The 14009-nt window shown below is 44.7% G+C and overlaps 1 protein-coding gene across 1 annotated transcript in view; it reads right to left on the bottom strand.

The window, feature by feature from the left end:
* The window catches only part of KCNB1 (potassium voltage-gated channel subfamily B member 1), a 129232-nt gene extending 115354 nt beyond the window's left edge, over positions 1-13878 (bottom strand). Inside the window, exon 1 of the mRNA XM_009645454.1 lies at positions 13312-13878. Coding sequence (XP_009643749.1) covers positions 13312-13878 — 567 coding nt within the window. The remainder of the gene's footprint in view (positions 1-13311) is intronic.
* Between the last annotated feature and the right edge of the window lie 131 nt (positions 13879-14009).

Below are 14009 nucleotides of genomic sequence, written 5' to 3'. Positions count from 1 at the left end.
GGTGACTTAAAGAGGGACAGCCAAGCCAATAAGTTTCTTTCCCTCCCTGCTCCCCTTTCTGTTTTGGAGAGGACTGCCTCTATGTGAGACCAAACAGGTTGTTTAATCCCTCACTGCTTTGCACAGCCCAGAGTCCTACTGGAAACTAGGATCCCAGTTTAAGTGAGCAAGCAGGTGGTGAGGCAAGCAGCAGAGTTGAAGACCAGGCAGAGGCATGCCATCCTTCTGCCACTGCTCCTCAAGAGGCAGGCCAATTTGGTTATGGGATTAGTAATTATGGAAAATAAACCCCATACCTTTCTACAGCAGTTTTCATTTACTCTATAAAACATATTCATGACTTATTTTGGGGTAGCATACATGAGCTGTGATTTGGGACAGTGTTGCACTTAGTGCTATATAAACACCAAAGAGATGGAACCTCCTAAAAGAGTTTGTGAATTAAATAAATTACATCTATAACTCCTGGAAGTAGCATCACCATGCCCAAGTTATCCGGACCATGAAGCAAGTTTTCCAGAAGATAGTGCAAACTAAGAAGTATTTCACAGCCACTTTACATGAAGCTCTTAAAAGCATCTTGAAAAATAACTATTAAGTCAAGCGGGTTTCATTCATGGCCATTCATTCATAGCCACAAACTTTAGCAAATTTGTTCTTTAACTTAATGGACATGCAAAAATAATGCCCCAGTGTTCAGCAAAAGAAAAAAGAGAAAGAGAAGCCAGACATCACTCTAGTGAGACCCGATGCATTTGCCTAGCATGATGAAAGTCTCATATTTCAGTAGGCAGATTGCATACACTAAAGCTGGCTTTGGCCATGGCTGCAGGTGTTAAATGAGACCACTCCCTGGGATTGCTCGAAGTCTAAAGTTACTTCCGTAGAACAACATTGTGTGTAAACACAGACAGAGAGAGCATGAACATGACAATTAGCAAAATTAACTCTGATACCTGACGTAATCTAGAATGCAGCACATCTTGTGTTTAGTGGAAATACCTCCTTACCAGGATAGCCCAAGAGTACCCTGTCCTGCCATGCTAAGCCACATACAGGAACTTGGAGTCAGGAAGGGGTCAAACCAGGTACAGCAAGCATTGGGTCTGTTGGTACCTTGGGTGGCAAGAAGGATATGCGAGGTTCTTGTTCCTGAAAAGCTCCCTTTGATAAGATCTGCTTTAGTCAAGGCAGGGCTAGTAGGCCTCAGGACAGTGGGAGTTAATCAGACTTCACAGACTACACCTCATCAGCTTTAAATTTACCTTGAAGGATCAAAATAAGTAGGACTCAACATACCTGGAGCCAGCTACCAAGCCCCAACCTTTGTCAAAATAAACCAAAAGTAAATGCCAATCATACCATTTGGCACCTCCTCCAAAGGCAAAACTAGAGGTTGACATATCTGAGAGCTCTGGTGGTACCAGAGGGTCTTCAGCACTCCTGGGAAATTGGATCCACACCGCCTCCTTGTAGTCCCTCCCAACGCTGACATAATCTATCTTAATACCTTACAAAAACTAGCAGGTACTTAACAGCGAAAACCAAAACTGCTGTTGTGTGAGTTACTACTTCCTCGTAGTAACAGGTAACACATTTAAGAGACACTGCTTTTCTCAGCTAAATGCTGCAAAACCTGCTGAGATCAATCAGACTCTTACCTGGGGAAAATTAGAGGCTAAGAATAACCATGTGTTGACTAACCTAAGTTTAATTCAGCTCACTGGCAATAAGCATGAGATACAGCTGTAAAGGTAGGGGGCATTAACTGCCAGAGCATTGGTATTTATTTATTTTTCATCTCTGTTCTATCCTAACAAAAGCTATTCTTTCTGAGAACAAACCCATTCCTAAGTGACAGCAGTCAAAATAATAAGATGCAGATGCTCATGCAACTCTTAGAATCATAGAATCATTTAGGTTGGAAAAGACCTTTAAGATCATCAAGCCCAACCATTACCCTAACCCTGCCATCCCACCACTAAACCATGTCCCTGAGCACCTTGTCTGCCTGGCTTTTAAATCCCCCCCAGGGACAGGGACACAACCACTTCCCTGGGCAGCCCCTTCCAGTGCTTGACAACCCTTTTGGTGAAAAAATTTTCCTAATGTCCAACCTAAACCTGCCCTGGTGCAACATGAGGCCATTTCCCCTCATCCTATCACCATTACAGCTTTGGGTCCCTTGCACCCATCTGGTGTGGACTCTGGAAGAGACCCCATCGCTGCGACAGCCTTGGTGGTCAGCTGGATCTGCTGAGAGTTAAAGGCACCCTTCATGGGACACTACATGCACTTGACGGGCTGCAACTCGGGGACCCCTCTTGCAAAGGATAACAAACAAAGGCTCTCTTGGAGCAAGGATCAGTAAATCCCATTGCTGAGGCCACTTCAGAGAAAGCCCTCTGCCACCAGCTCTGCTGCTTTCAACCAGAGACACAAGTTCTGCTGCCAGTCGCAACTTTCCTCTTGCCAGCAGAGATAGTACTGCATTGATCTAGAAAAGTCTCCTAACTGCTGTCTTCGGCCTGTGTCCAACACCAGTCAACTTCATACGTAACGGCTCTGCTACATTGACAGGCAGACTGGTGGATTCACCTACACAAAATACAGCTACAAAATGATGATATCTGCTCCAGTTTGCTTTACCTTTCTAGACCAGGCTTGCTCTTGCCTGTATCTGGGAGATTTTCTTATTTACTATTTCTTCTGCATTGTCATATTTAAGTGTAGATTGATAATAATAGTTACTGCACCATGCAGTCAGGAGGATTACTTAATTAATGTTTGTGAAGCATTTTAAGATCCTCAGATGAAAGGAGCTAAGAAACACAATGTATAATTATTATGTATTATTAATAAACTTCTGGCACATTGACAGGAGAGGAGACAACACCATGTTTTTTTTTCCCCCCTTTTCTTTTCTACAAAGATTTAAACTTCTGTGCTATGAAGGACAGATTTACCAAAAATTCACAAATAAGTAAGCAAGGAGTGAAAGCTCCCTATTCCATAACAGCGGCTGGGTTCTTCTGACAGCAAACATTGCCTCAGAAAGCAGTTACACTCCTTTTATACCCAGACACTTGATGAACCGCTAGTTTTTGAGAATAGCCAGATATGGAGAAGTGCAAGGGTTGGAGGTATAGAGAAGTTACAGCAATAACTAATCGTGGAGGTGGTCAAATGCACCAATTATGAGAAGCAAAGAGAGTTTGTTTAAACTGTGATCACTACGGTTAATAAAAGCATACGATGCAGAAGAAATGAAGCGTGCAGAGCAATAGATGGACATTTTGAAACAAACAAAAACATTGCAGCCATGTGAATGAAGTTTTTCAGCACTGAGAATGTGCCAGATACAAATGAGGTTCCCAAGAAATACGAAGAAACACAATCTGAGAGAGATTCCTAAGCAGTTTCACGGAAGTGTTAAACTTCTAGGTATTGCAGCTGCCTCTTGAATGCTTACAGCTGGAATCCAGCTGCACCAGAGAAAAAAAAGTGTCCAGGGATTAGGGGTGGATTACAGCTCCAGTCCTTGCTCCATCACAGACCCTGAGAAGCCAGTTATTCCCTCTGTACCCTCTTCAAATAAACCAGTATAATCACGCTGCTCTCCTTCGCAAGACAACTGGGAGGACAAACACATTACGGCACACTCAGATGCCAGGGTAAAGAAAGCTAGGGACCAGCAGGCACTGAATTGCTGCAGAAAAGGATAAGAAGAGACTGGACATAGTCATATAGAAGGGTCCTCAGGGAACCAAGGAGCTGATCCTGGTGCTTTGTGCCACAATGTGTTTCCATTCCCAGTTTACGCTATCATCAGATACCATTGAAACCAGCCAAGCAAAGCATACCTGGCATAGTGAAGAGATTTCTCATGTCATGAAAAGTGTGCTTACAAGGGCTCCTGCCCCCTGCAAAAGATTAAGTGGTGAGACTGACACAGGCCTCTCTGCTCGCATCTCCAATTTATTCTTTTAGCAAAATGAGTATATATATATTTTTTAAGGGATACCCATGAGGAATCTTAAGTCTAAAATAAAATTTGGTAAGTACAATCACGTTTTAGAAACATTTTGTCCAGCAGTACCAATCAGAGAGAATTTCTGGTGTTTATGCATTGCAAATGAGATTTACAGCTCCATTTTGTTCAAAAATGAGCAAGAGCAATGGACTCAAATAAAATAAAACAAAACTAATCTGTGCTTTTGGCTAGAGACTCTACATGAATCCTAGTCCAAACAGAATGGGATAAGTTGAACTCATAATAACTAGAACTGATTATGTACTGCAGAAAAAAATTAACTTCAAAATAAATTGTTTCTTCCATTTGTTTTGACTGTTCACCCAGCTTTTGTTAATGACAAATTTTTAATCAGGTGAGATGGATACCTAATGGATGCTTTTTACATGAGATTTGTCAATACGCCATTCAGGTATCACAAGTGCTTTGGTTTTTGCTTTGCTATTGATTTCTCCTGCCCAAACCCAGATCTCGGACACATGACCAAGCAGCAGAGAGCTGAGCTAAGGCCACCTTCCCCACGCTGCAGCGCCAGAGTCACAAAGCATCCACAGCCGTTGGACCAAAAGAGCTGCAAACTTCAGCAAAAACAGGCACAGGAATCACAACAGGTCTGGGAGAGACTTGTGAATGGAGAAAGGGGGAACAGTCCTAAAAGTATTGGTACATCTTTGTGGGCAGGCTGAAGGGAGCTCCCAAGCTACTGACAAGCCCATGCTCCAACCCTCCCATTCACACAGATCCTGTTGCTGTCAAAGGTGGCAATTGTTTTTTCTGAGGAAATACTGCTCCTGTTGAGTAATGTCCGAGTCATTCCTTACAGTTGCTGTGCTCAGAGAGGAGCTGGTTGCTAGGATTAGTTCTTAATTGAAAATAAATACTTTCCATATACAGGTTAATTTTAGTACAAAGGAATTCCCATTTGGGGGGGGGGGGCAACTTTAATATACTATGTGTGCATACATATAAATAAATACTGTATTGGATATGTATTATGATTTATTTTATCATTCCATAATACAGTATTATATATATAGTCTAGCTTGCTTACTCTCTTGCTATTCAATACAGTTTAACAGCATTCCCTCCCTACAGTCAGAATTGCATCAGAGTGCTGAAAATGCCCCAGTACAGACCTTGTGCTTTTAGATCTACCAGAGAAAACCTTTCCATTTTTCTGTAACCACTCATTCCTCAAACATGACAAAGTTTTCCAGGCTAGGCTCATATAAACAGGAATACCTGTGCTGAAAAAAAGAGGGGTTTGATTTCTCACTCCAGCTCCTTGTATAAGCCATCAGAGGGCTGCTAGCACCTTTCCCTTTCTAATATTGCAGCATAGGCAGTGGGCAAGGGCTGCTGGAAGCTCACCTGTACTGTGAAAATGTACTGGTGACGTGGGGCAGGAGGAAGCCAGGGTTGCCCCCCCCAGTTCTGCCCTGGCCTTCCTAACTGACCTTGGGCAATGATCACCTCTTCACTTTAAGATGAGGATAATACATATACCACAGGTTTGTCCTGGCCTTAAGTAATCCATCTTTTCAAAGCACTTAGAGCTTTGCTTGATGAGTATAGACATTATAATACTCATCTGTTCCCATTACAGTCAATGGGAGTCTTACCCTCCACAGAAGCAGGGCTGGGGCTGCTCATGTTTTTGGGGGACCTAGAAATTAAGTGTGCTTGGGGTATTTAAATGCTGGCATTTTGGGAGGGGCTACAGCAGGTACAGAGGCACACTACTGCTTGCGTAGGGATGCTCAGCACTCTTCCAGACTTGCTCTAGAATAAAGAGTAGAATTTTTTAATTAAAAAAGTCGGAAAGAGACCTCACTGAGTCCTGCTGGTAAACATGTTCAGCCAGTGCCAGATTGTAAAGGAGGCAGGGAAGGCCAAGAAAAGCTAGGACAGCAGAGGAAAACCAGAGAGCAGCCAAACTCAGGGGGCAAGCGTACTACAAGGTGTACTTCTGCTGTATTGAGAAAGCCAGGAGGTGAATGTGTGGCTATTGCCCTATGGGCTAAACATAGGGCAAGGTCATCCTAAAGATAAAGGGTGCCAAAGCTAAAGCAGCTCAGGTATGACAGTTAAGCAATGGGGTGTGGGGCAGGGATCCCTGAGCTGTTGCCATCTCCTAGGTCCACAGCACAGAGCAGGCAGAGCCGATTTACCCACTCGGCCCTTGAAGCAGTTTTGCCCTGTAAAGACAGTGACCTGCAAACCTGAGCTTGGCCATTGCCATACCGCAGTGCCAGTGCTCCCAGTCCTTGCACAACACAATCCAGGCCATGATGGAGCTGAGCATCCAGCTCTAGGAAACAGACAGGGCAACTCTCGTAATAGTAAGGGTCTGATCCTTACCTGCCTTAATGTAGTAAAAGCAGTGGCAACATATAGCTTCTTCAGAGATGGACAATATTAATGTCTTGCTCACATTCACCGGCCACATTGTGCTTCTTCTGTTGCTGCCAGATATCTCCATGGAGTAAATCATATTGACTGTGTTTATTGCAAGAACTAAATGATCAGCTGTGAACTTTCTTTGACATAAATATTTTGCTGTTAGCAATGACAAATAGCAACACTCACATTGTAAAAGTAACATTGGATTATTCCTCTCCATGGGGGCATTTATGTTGAGAAATCAGAAAGAAATTGTGATCTTCAGGATCAAGAGGAACAGGCAAAAGTAAGAATGTGATGGCAAGGATATTTATCCCACTGAGTAAGAAGAGTTAAATGAAGAAAGTATTTTAAAAAATGAAAATAATTGATTTCTTTTTCTACCCAGCTCCAGCATGCCTCTGCATAGCTAGCTCTGAACACCACTGCAGTCAGCGCACACCCGTTGGGCACGGCACGCCTGCCTCAGCAGCGTCTGCAAGTGCTTTGCACAGGTACAGCTGAAGCTGCACCCGCACTTTGTGAGCATTACACCAGACCGGCATTTCCCAGATGGATCAGGCCCAGCACTCTTCTTCCAAATCCCATTTTTACCAAACCTCTGCAGTTACAGCCAAACAAAACAGGGATTTTCCATTCTTGCAAGATTTCCTACATTTTTGACTGGCACCTTAATCTATGTCTGCTTGCAGGCTGAGCAGGATGGGAGAACGCTGAGCAGCGAGGGGAATTAATTTCTCAGAGAGGTTTTTTCAAAGGTGCAAATGAGAGCTGGTGTTTTAAAAATAGAATCAACTATACTTCTATAGCACATATCCTCTAAGGATTCAGCCCAACCACATAAGCTTGCCTGCCTGCCTGCCTCAGGAGAGAAGTGACAGTCTCACACAGATGTGGATGCTTAGGTTCAGGGAAGACCACAAGCTTGCTCCAGGCTTTCCTAGCAGAAAGTTAGATAGGTTAAATATCCAGGGTTATGCCTACATATGCACTTGTTCATGCACACTGTACTTCATGGACTGCATGGCAAGTGCATCAAAAGAATTCCTCAGCATAACAAATCTAACTTTCCTTTTATAAAATTCTTTACAATCCAAGCCTGCAGGTTTGCAGTCTCTAAACTGCTAAACCCAAACCATTTTCAGACAGGAGATGCCAGGCAGCTCCCTGCCTGGATCCAAGGGGTGCTCAGGGCTGCAGTAATAGAATAAATGAAGAAAGGATCACCTTTGAAGGGTGAGGATCATACCTGGAGAGCTTGAACAAGCTTGTTGTTGGCAGATGCATACCATGCAGGAAATAACATGGGATATTGCATTAGGGATGCGGAAGACTAACAAGCCATAGTCATGGCCAGGGTGTCTCCTATGTTACAGGGACTCTCAGCAAGTTTCTTTAGAGCCAAGAAAGAATCACAGGACATAATTACCAGGCTGGCAGTATTATTAGGGGTTTGGGTTTTTTTAATTCCCCAAACTGGGAGTCCAGGGAAGCTGTAATGCAGAGGAGTTCTGGGAACTGGGAGCACAGCAACGCAGTGTGGGAAGGTCATCAGTGAGACAGAAGCAGAGGACACATTGCAGAGAACTGAACATAGGGATTAGGGTTCCCCAGACAAAAGACTTAACAAGTTCACTGGGAAGACAAGCACCCAGAAAGGAGCTGCAGGATGAAGAGATATTGATACAGAACAGCAATCATTTGTGTGTCCATGGGACAGTGCTGTGCTAGAAACCCAGCAATAAGCTATAGACCAAAGTAGCAAATCCCTGAACCCAGGGGAAAGGTTTTGGAATGAAGCTCTGCTTTTGAGGATCTCCAAAGGCAGTTTATTTTGGATGAAGGGGAAAAGTCTCCTATATATAGCAGAAAAGCCAAGGCAGTAGCTGTTTTAAAAAAAAAGAAAGTCACAGATGCAAGCAAAATATGGGCAATCTGGCTTTAACAGGGGAAGACAACAACTGCCCAGTGATAGGAATCTGAGGCAGACAAGACATGGCTAAGATGTGACCCCTGCAATTAGGGAGAGGGGTTTCCTCTGTTGAATGCTAAATTCAGGCAGGTTTAGAGATGAATGAAAACTGCCTGCCATAAGGGAGGGCCAGGAATAGAAAGCCCATGTGGGGGAAGAACACTCTAGATGTAGCAAATGCATCTCCAAGAGGCTTTATCATTCTTATTTTGTCACTACTATCAACAATAATAAGAAAAGAGCTTACAGAGCAACCTCCCCAATCCCTAAGCAATGCATCCAGAGATTAGCAGCAGAGAGCAGTGGGCAGCTCGAGAAAAGCTGTTCGACAAATGTAGAGGCATGCATAATAAGATTACTGAATTGGAGTTGCATGTTTTCAAGGATAAATGTGATATTATTGCACTGGCAAAGACATAGTAGGAACAGGGGAGAGGATGAGAAATAGCCTGTCAGAAGGGAAGGATTGCTGCAGCTGAGCTCCCAACAGGACAGGGACAAGCGGGAAGTGGAGGCAGCAAGGAAGTGCACATCCTACTTGACATGCAGATATGCAGAGAAGCTTTTTGCAAAGTGGGTGATGTCATCGTGTTTTTCTCAGCCTTCAGGACAGCAAGAGAAAAATAGATGAAACCAGCACATGCAGAGGAGTCTGTAAGACGAGCAGACTTTCCCCCCCACCCCAGCCCCATGCAATACTAATTGCTCAAATATTGATTGGGGAAATAATTTGCAAGGACTAAAAGAAGAAAGGATTTCTTTTCCTCCTAAGAGGCAAAAGGGCAATGTTCTTGCAGAGTTGCTAGAAAGATCCAGGTGATCAGAGAATTTCCAAGATGTAGAAGTTAAGATGTTGAGTTAGTCTAACTTGTTATTTGTTTATACTGGGAAGCACAGAACAACTGCAGTCTGATTTTTTCAAGGTGCTGTGAAGTCTAGTTGGAATTACAGCTAGGCTGGTTCTCCTAAGGGGCACAAGAGTCTCACCAAGCAGGTGAGAGACCCACAGGTCCTAACTAGCTTGGTTAGTAAAAAAACAACAGCTACAGGAGGGACTTCTGCTTTGGAAACCCAGGGCTGCTCGCTGGGTTGTGGGTGACAGAAACCAGCTGCCTAGGCTTAGCCTAGGTGAAAGAGTAATTAAAAATAAAAGCCCAGACCAGAGTGCTGGAGAACTGCTAGCCCCTGCTGTCCTGACATGGACACCAAGTCCTGAGAAAAAGCAGCAGTTCTTCTGGCTTCTGGAGAGCTGCTTTTCTTTCCTGTGGAAAGGAAAACTACTGCACAACAAAATGTAATAGCTACTCCCCAAAAATATCTGCACCTCATCTTCATGCAGGGTAAGTCCAGACAGAAGCAAGCACCAGAGTCCTCTATGGTTAAAAATGGATGTTGTGAGTGCACCAAAGTACAGGAAGAATAGTTTTTTTAAAAACAAAACCAAGAGTCAACCATAAACTATTAAGGGAGACTGGGAGAATGATAAAAATAAGCAGGAACATGCAAAAACAATGATCACAGGAAGAGGAAGGAGCATCCCCAAAGACTGCAGTGAGTATTTCTCAGGGACATACAGGCAAATAAAGCCACAGAAAGCAGGAGAAACTGATCTTATTTTAAAATATCTTGTAAGGCTAGAGAGGGAAATGAAGAGTCTTATTAAATAACTGCCTGTTAAACATTTTTTCATTTGGTAGAGGGAGAGTCCCTCAGTGCTCAATTTTGTGCATAAGGGTTTTCCCACCAGGCAGAGTGAGCACAGGGGAGTACAGCACAGCAAGCGCCTCTAAGTTAAATGGACTGGTGGGTGAAATAGTTTGGGTGCCTGTTGCACGTCCGGACTCCAGGGAAGAGCTGGAGTGCTGCCCTGTGGCCCTACAGCACCTTGCACAAGGACGGTGCAGCCTTGGTTACAGCTGCAAGGGACAGCAGCGTTATAGGAAAGGAGCAGACGCCCTCCTGGCTAGTGCTGGGGAGTACCAAGGCAGCAAACCTGGGGCTTCAGCAGCTGTCTGGTGCCTCACAGTAGAAATCTGGAGGCTCCCAAAGAGTGGGTATTATAAAACCTAACAGTGTGTTCTTTCCAGTCACGTACAGGGTGAAGCATCACACATAAATAAGACACTGCTTGCCACGAGGTGGTTAGTTTAAAAGCCATACAGATAAGTCAAAAGATATGGGTAAATCCCCAGTGGATAAAAAAGTAACAAAAACTAAGGTCTGGGGGATTCTTCTTCTCCTCTTACTTGAATGCTGTTTTCCACCCTGAGGTACATCACACACAATTTTTTTTTTTTTTTAAAAGAAAAAAGAAACAACACACAAAACCCCCAACCCCAAACACAAAAACCCAGCTCATTCTCTCAGGATTCAACCAGTCCCAGTATAACCATGAGAAGTTCTGCAGTAAGCTGTTACTGAGGAGTCAGGTCAGGTGTTGTGCAGAAAGCATTAAAATGCAAACAATACTGACAGCCAGTAGGAAAGCCCACCTTGCTGGAGCAGGAGTTAGACATGAGGGCATGTCTTACAGAGGGATTGTGTTGGGCTTGGGGGAGAACTTACATTTGTAGCCATTTTCTAGACTTCTTAAAGTGAACATGAAGGTAGCCCGTATTGGTTACATTTAAATGGAAAAACCTTTGCATTGGTGGCACAAGTCAGAAGAAAGAGAGTAGGTCGGATTTTCCCAACAATGATTTTAGGTGCTTCAGTGACAGTCATTAAACCTCACAACAGTTTACTTTGTTCCCTTTCTATGGGAACAGTTTGAGCTCCCAGACCTGGCAAAGAGGATGGAGTCTGGCTTTAGGAAAGGTGACAGAAGTTCCTGGAGGCTCATGGCCTCAGTGAAAGTGCTCCACTAAGCAGACAGCTGAGGAAAGCTGGCCAGGACCTATCAGGCAGAGGGTCAGATTGAGAAAACACAGCCCGAGACGGAGCCGGGGCACAGCTGGCTAGGTCAGATAACAGGTCAGGCTGCCAAGTCCCTCTCCTCACATCCTGCCACCAGAAGTTGAAGACTGGGTCCAGCCTATTCAAAGTGTGGAATAAATTCTCATGAAGGTGATCAAAGCAAAGGGCATACTCTGGCATGAGAGAAATCTATCCACCAGCAGGGAGAAAATCGGATAAAGAATAGGCTTAGCAGCTCTTCTATCCCTGCCTGGCAAGCTAATTGTTCATCGTGCCCATTTTCCTTGCTATGCTTGAAATGAGTAGAAATCTGTGTTTCGGAACTGCTGGAATATTTGAAGTCTGAGAACATGCAGCACCATTTTCATTACAGTAATGAAGTCACAGAATGGTAGCTTTAAATGGGAAGAATAATAATAATGCATTACCATTCACTCTCAATTAATTCAGAGCCTGCAATGCTGAATGCACTTACTCTGAGAATTTTCTCAGAAAATGAAGCTAGAGTGTATTTCATTTATAAATCACAAAAGACACTTATTTGGCAAGAATGACCCCTGCTCATATACAATAAATCATGAGCATCAACAGTCTCTAATGGATTTTGAGTCAGTGCCACAGACAGCAGAGCCCGGGGCCTGTGTTTCAGGATTCCAGGACTGTGCCAAAGGAGCCTTATAAATGATTAATGCATTCAGCACAGTGTCATCTGTGCCATTGGAGAGAAAAAAAGACATTCCGGGGCTCCGTTTGTCATTAAAAAGAGTGAAAACCGGTCCAGCAGCCGACCATGCCTCTCCCTTCCCCTGCCAGAATGAGCCATTTAGCTCCACACTTCATAAAATCCCTTCCCCAAACTTTTGTACATGCTCTTGGTTCGTGATGTGCAACATTTCAATAAAAGAGGAAAAGAAGTCGTCTGTTTTCATAAGTAGCCCACCACCAAAGCCAGACTTCCTATGGGACAGAGCCAAGGTTTGCATTTACAAATGTATGTACAACAGGGAGGTGACATTAAAGAGGTAGCTGGGCCCTCTTTCTACTTCTTTGCCATACTGTGAAGACACCAGTACATAGAAAATTCAAGTTTTGGTCTCTACTGCTCAGTCTCTCATGCTCTTTAGTTATTCATCCCCCAGTTTTCAACCTCTCCCCCTTCACTTCTGTCCCCATGGTTACCGATTCATTGTGTTCGCAGAGATTTTCCTCACTAAAGAATATGTGACTAACATGAGACAGCTAAATTATCAGAGCCAAGTCTGACATTGGTTTCTCCTAACATGGATCTTATCTTCCAAATGCCTTCAAATAGATCTGTTGCACTGGCACCAACTTCAGAGTAAGCAGCACTTCAACTATTGACAGAGACAGAGCTGCAGCAGTATTGCACAAGGAGACTTATAATAGGCTGGAATCGGGTAAAGGATGAAATTCAAATGCTAACTTTAGCACACCTGCATCCTAGGAGCACGCGGTACAAATAACTAGATGTATTTCACCACAGAATTTTAAATTGAGCCCTAGAAGAGAAGGCATTATTTCCTGTCTGGACCTGGGTCTAAGAGTTCAAGCAGATTTCCTCTTCTTAAAAGCCAGTTTGGTTAAGCAGTAAGAGACTCACATGTTTTAGGCCCAAAGAACTCTTTACCACAAAACACACCAAGACAGGCCACTTGTCTCCTAACAACAAGTCTCCTAACCTTCAGCCACAGCAATGTGCACACGCTGACCCACAGCATGCTGCTCCCACACTGAGCAGCCTAGGCTGCCCCAGGGAAGCTCAAACCAGATCCCTTCTAAACTACCCAAAAAAGATACGTTAAACCTTGTTTGCATCTAGGAGGTCTTTCTCCCCTTCGCTCACCACATCCATCCGGCCACAAGTGCCCAGAGGCCAAAGCAAGGCTAGCAGGGCAATACTTCACATAAGCATCACCAGTCATAAGCCAATATAGACAAGACTCAAAAAGAAACATGGAGATCTTACCTTGGCCGCTACGGAGGAGTTGGGCTTCTCCAGGAGGTCCCAGAGCTTTTTCCTTTTGTCAGCACAGCAAGTGTTATCAAATTCCTCCCCTTCCCTTTCCCTCAGTGTCTCGGCTTCTCTCTTCAGCTCCTCATTCATCTGCTCCTTCTTCTGGTGGTAGCGGGCCTGGCAGCAGGACTCCAGGTAGATCTCATCCACCCCCCAGTAGTCCAGCTCCTGGCTGAAGGACAAGGCGCACATCTCCTCCATCATGTGCAGCTTGCCAGTACGGTAGAAGTTCAAGATTGAGGTGAATGCCCCGGGATGCCTGTCAAAGAAGTACTCATTCTCCTCCAGGTTGTAGTCATCACAGATCTCCATGAGGGAGTCGTGCGTGTTGCAGTCTCTGAGCTTACCCAGCCTGGTCCGTGGCAACCTGTCCAAGGTCCGCCAGAGAACCTCGTGGGCCAGCCCCCCCACGTTGAGCTTGACCCTTCGGGAGCAGGCCTTGCTCCTGACGATCTCCGTGGGGTCTGGTGGCAAAGAGGTAGTAGAGCGAGATCCATGCTTATTCATCCCCAGAGGCATCGCTGGTCCCCCTCAGGCTGGACGCTCCAAGCTGCGGCGTGGGGCAGGGCGCGCGGGGGCCGGCTCTCCTCACCTCTCCTTCCCCTCCATGCCCCAGAGCTGCAAGAGAGGCCAACCATGGGTCCCCGCCC

The sequence above is a fragment of the Egretta garzetta genome, unplaced genomic scaffold (assembly GCF_000687185.1).
Source record: "Egretta garzetta isolate BGI_Z169 unplaced genomic scaffold, ASM68718v1 scaffold188, whole genome shotgun sequence".
Classification (NCBI taxonomy): domain Eukaryota; kingdom Metazoa; phylum Chordata; class Aves; order Pelecaniformes; family Ardeidae; genus Egretta; species Egretta garzetta.
The sequence above is the reverse complement of the archived record's forward strand: the minus strand, read 5'-3'. Positions and strand labels throughout refer to the sequence as shown.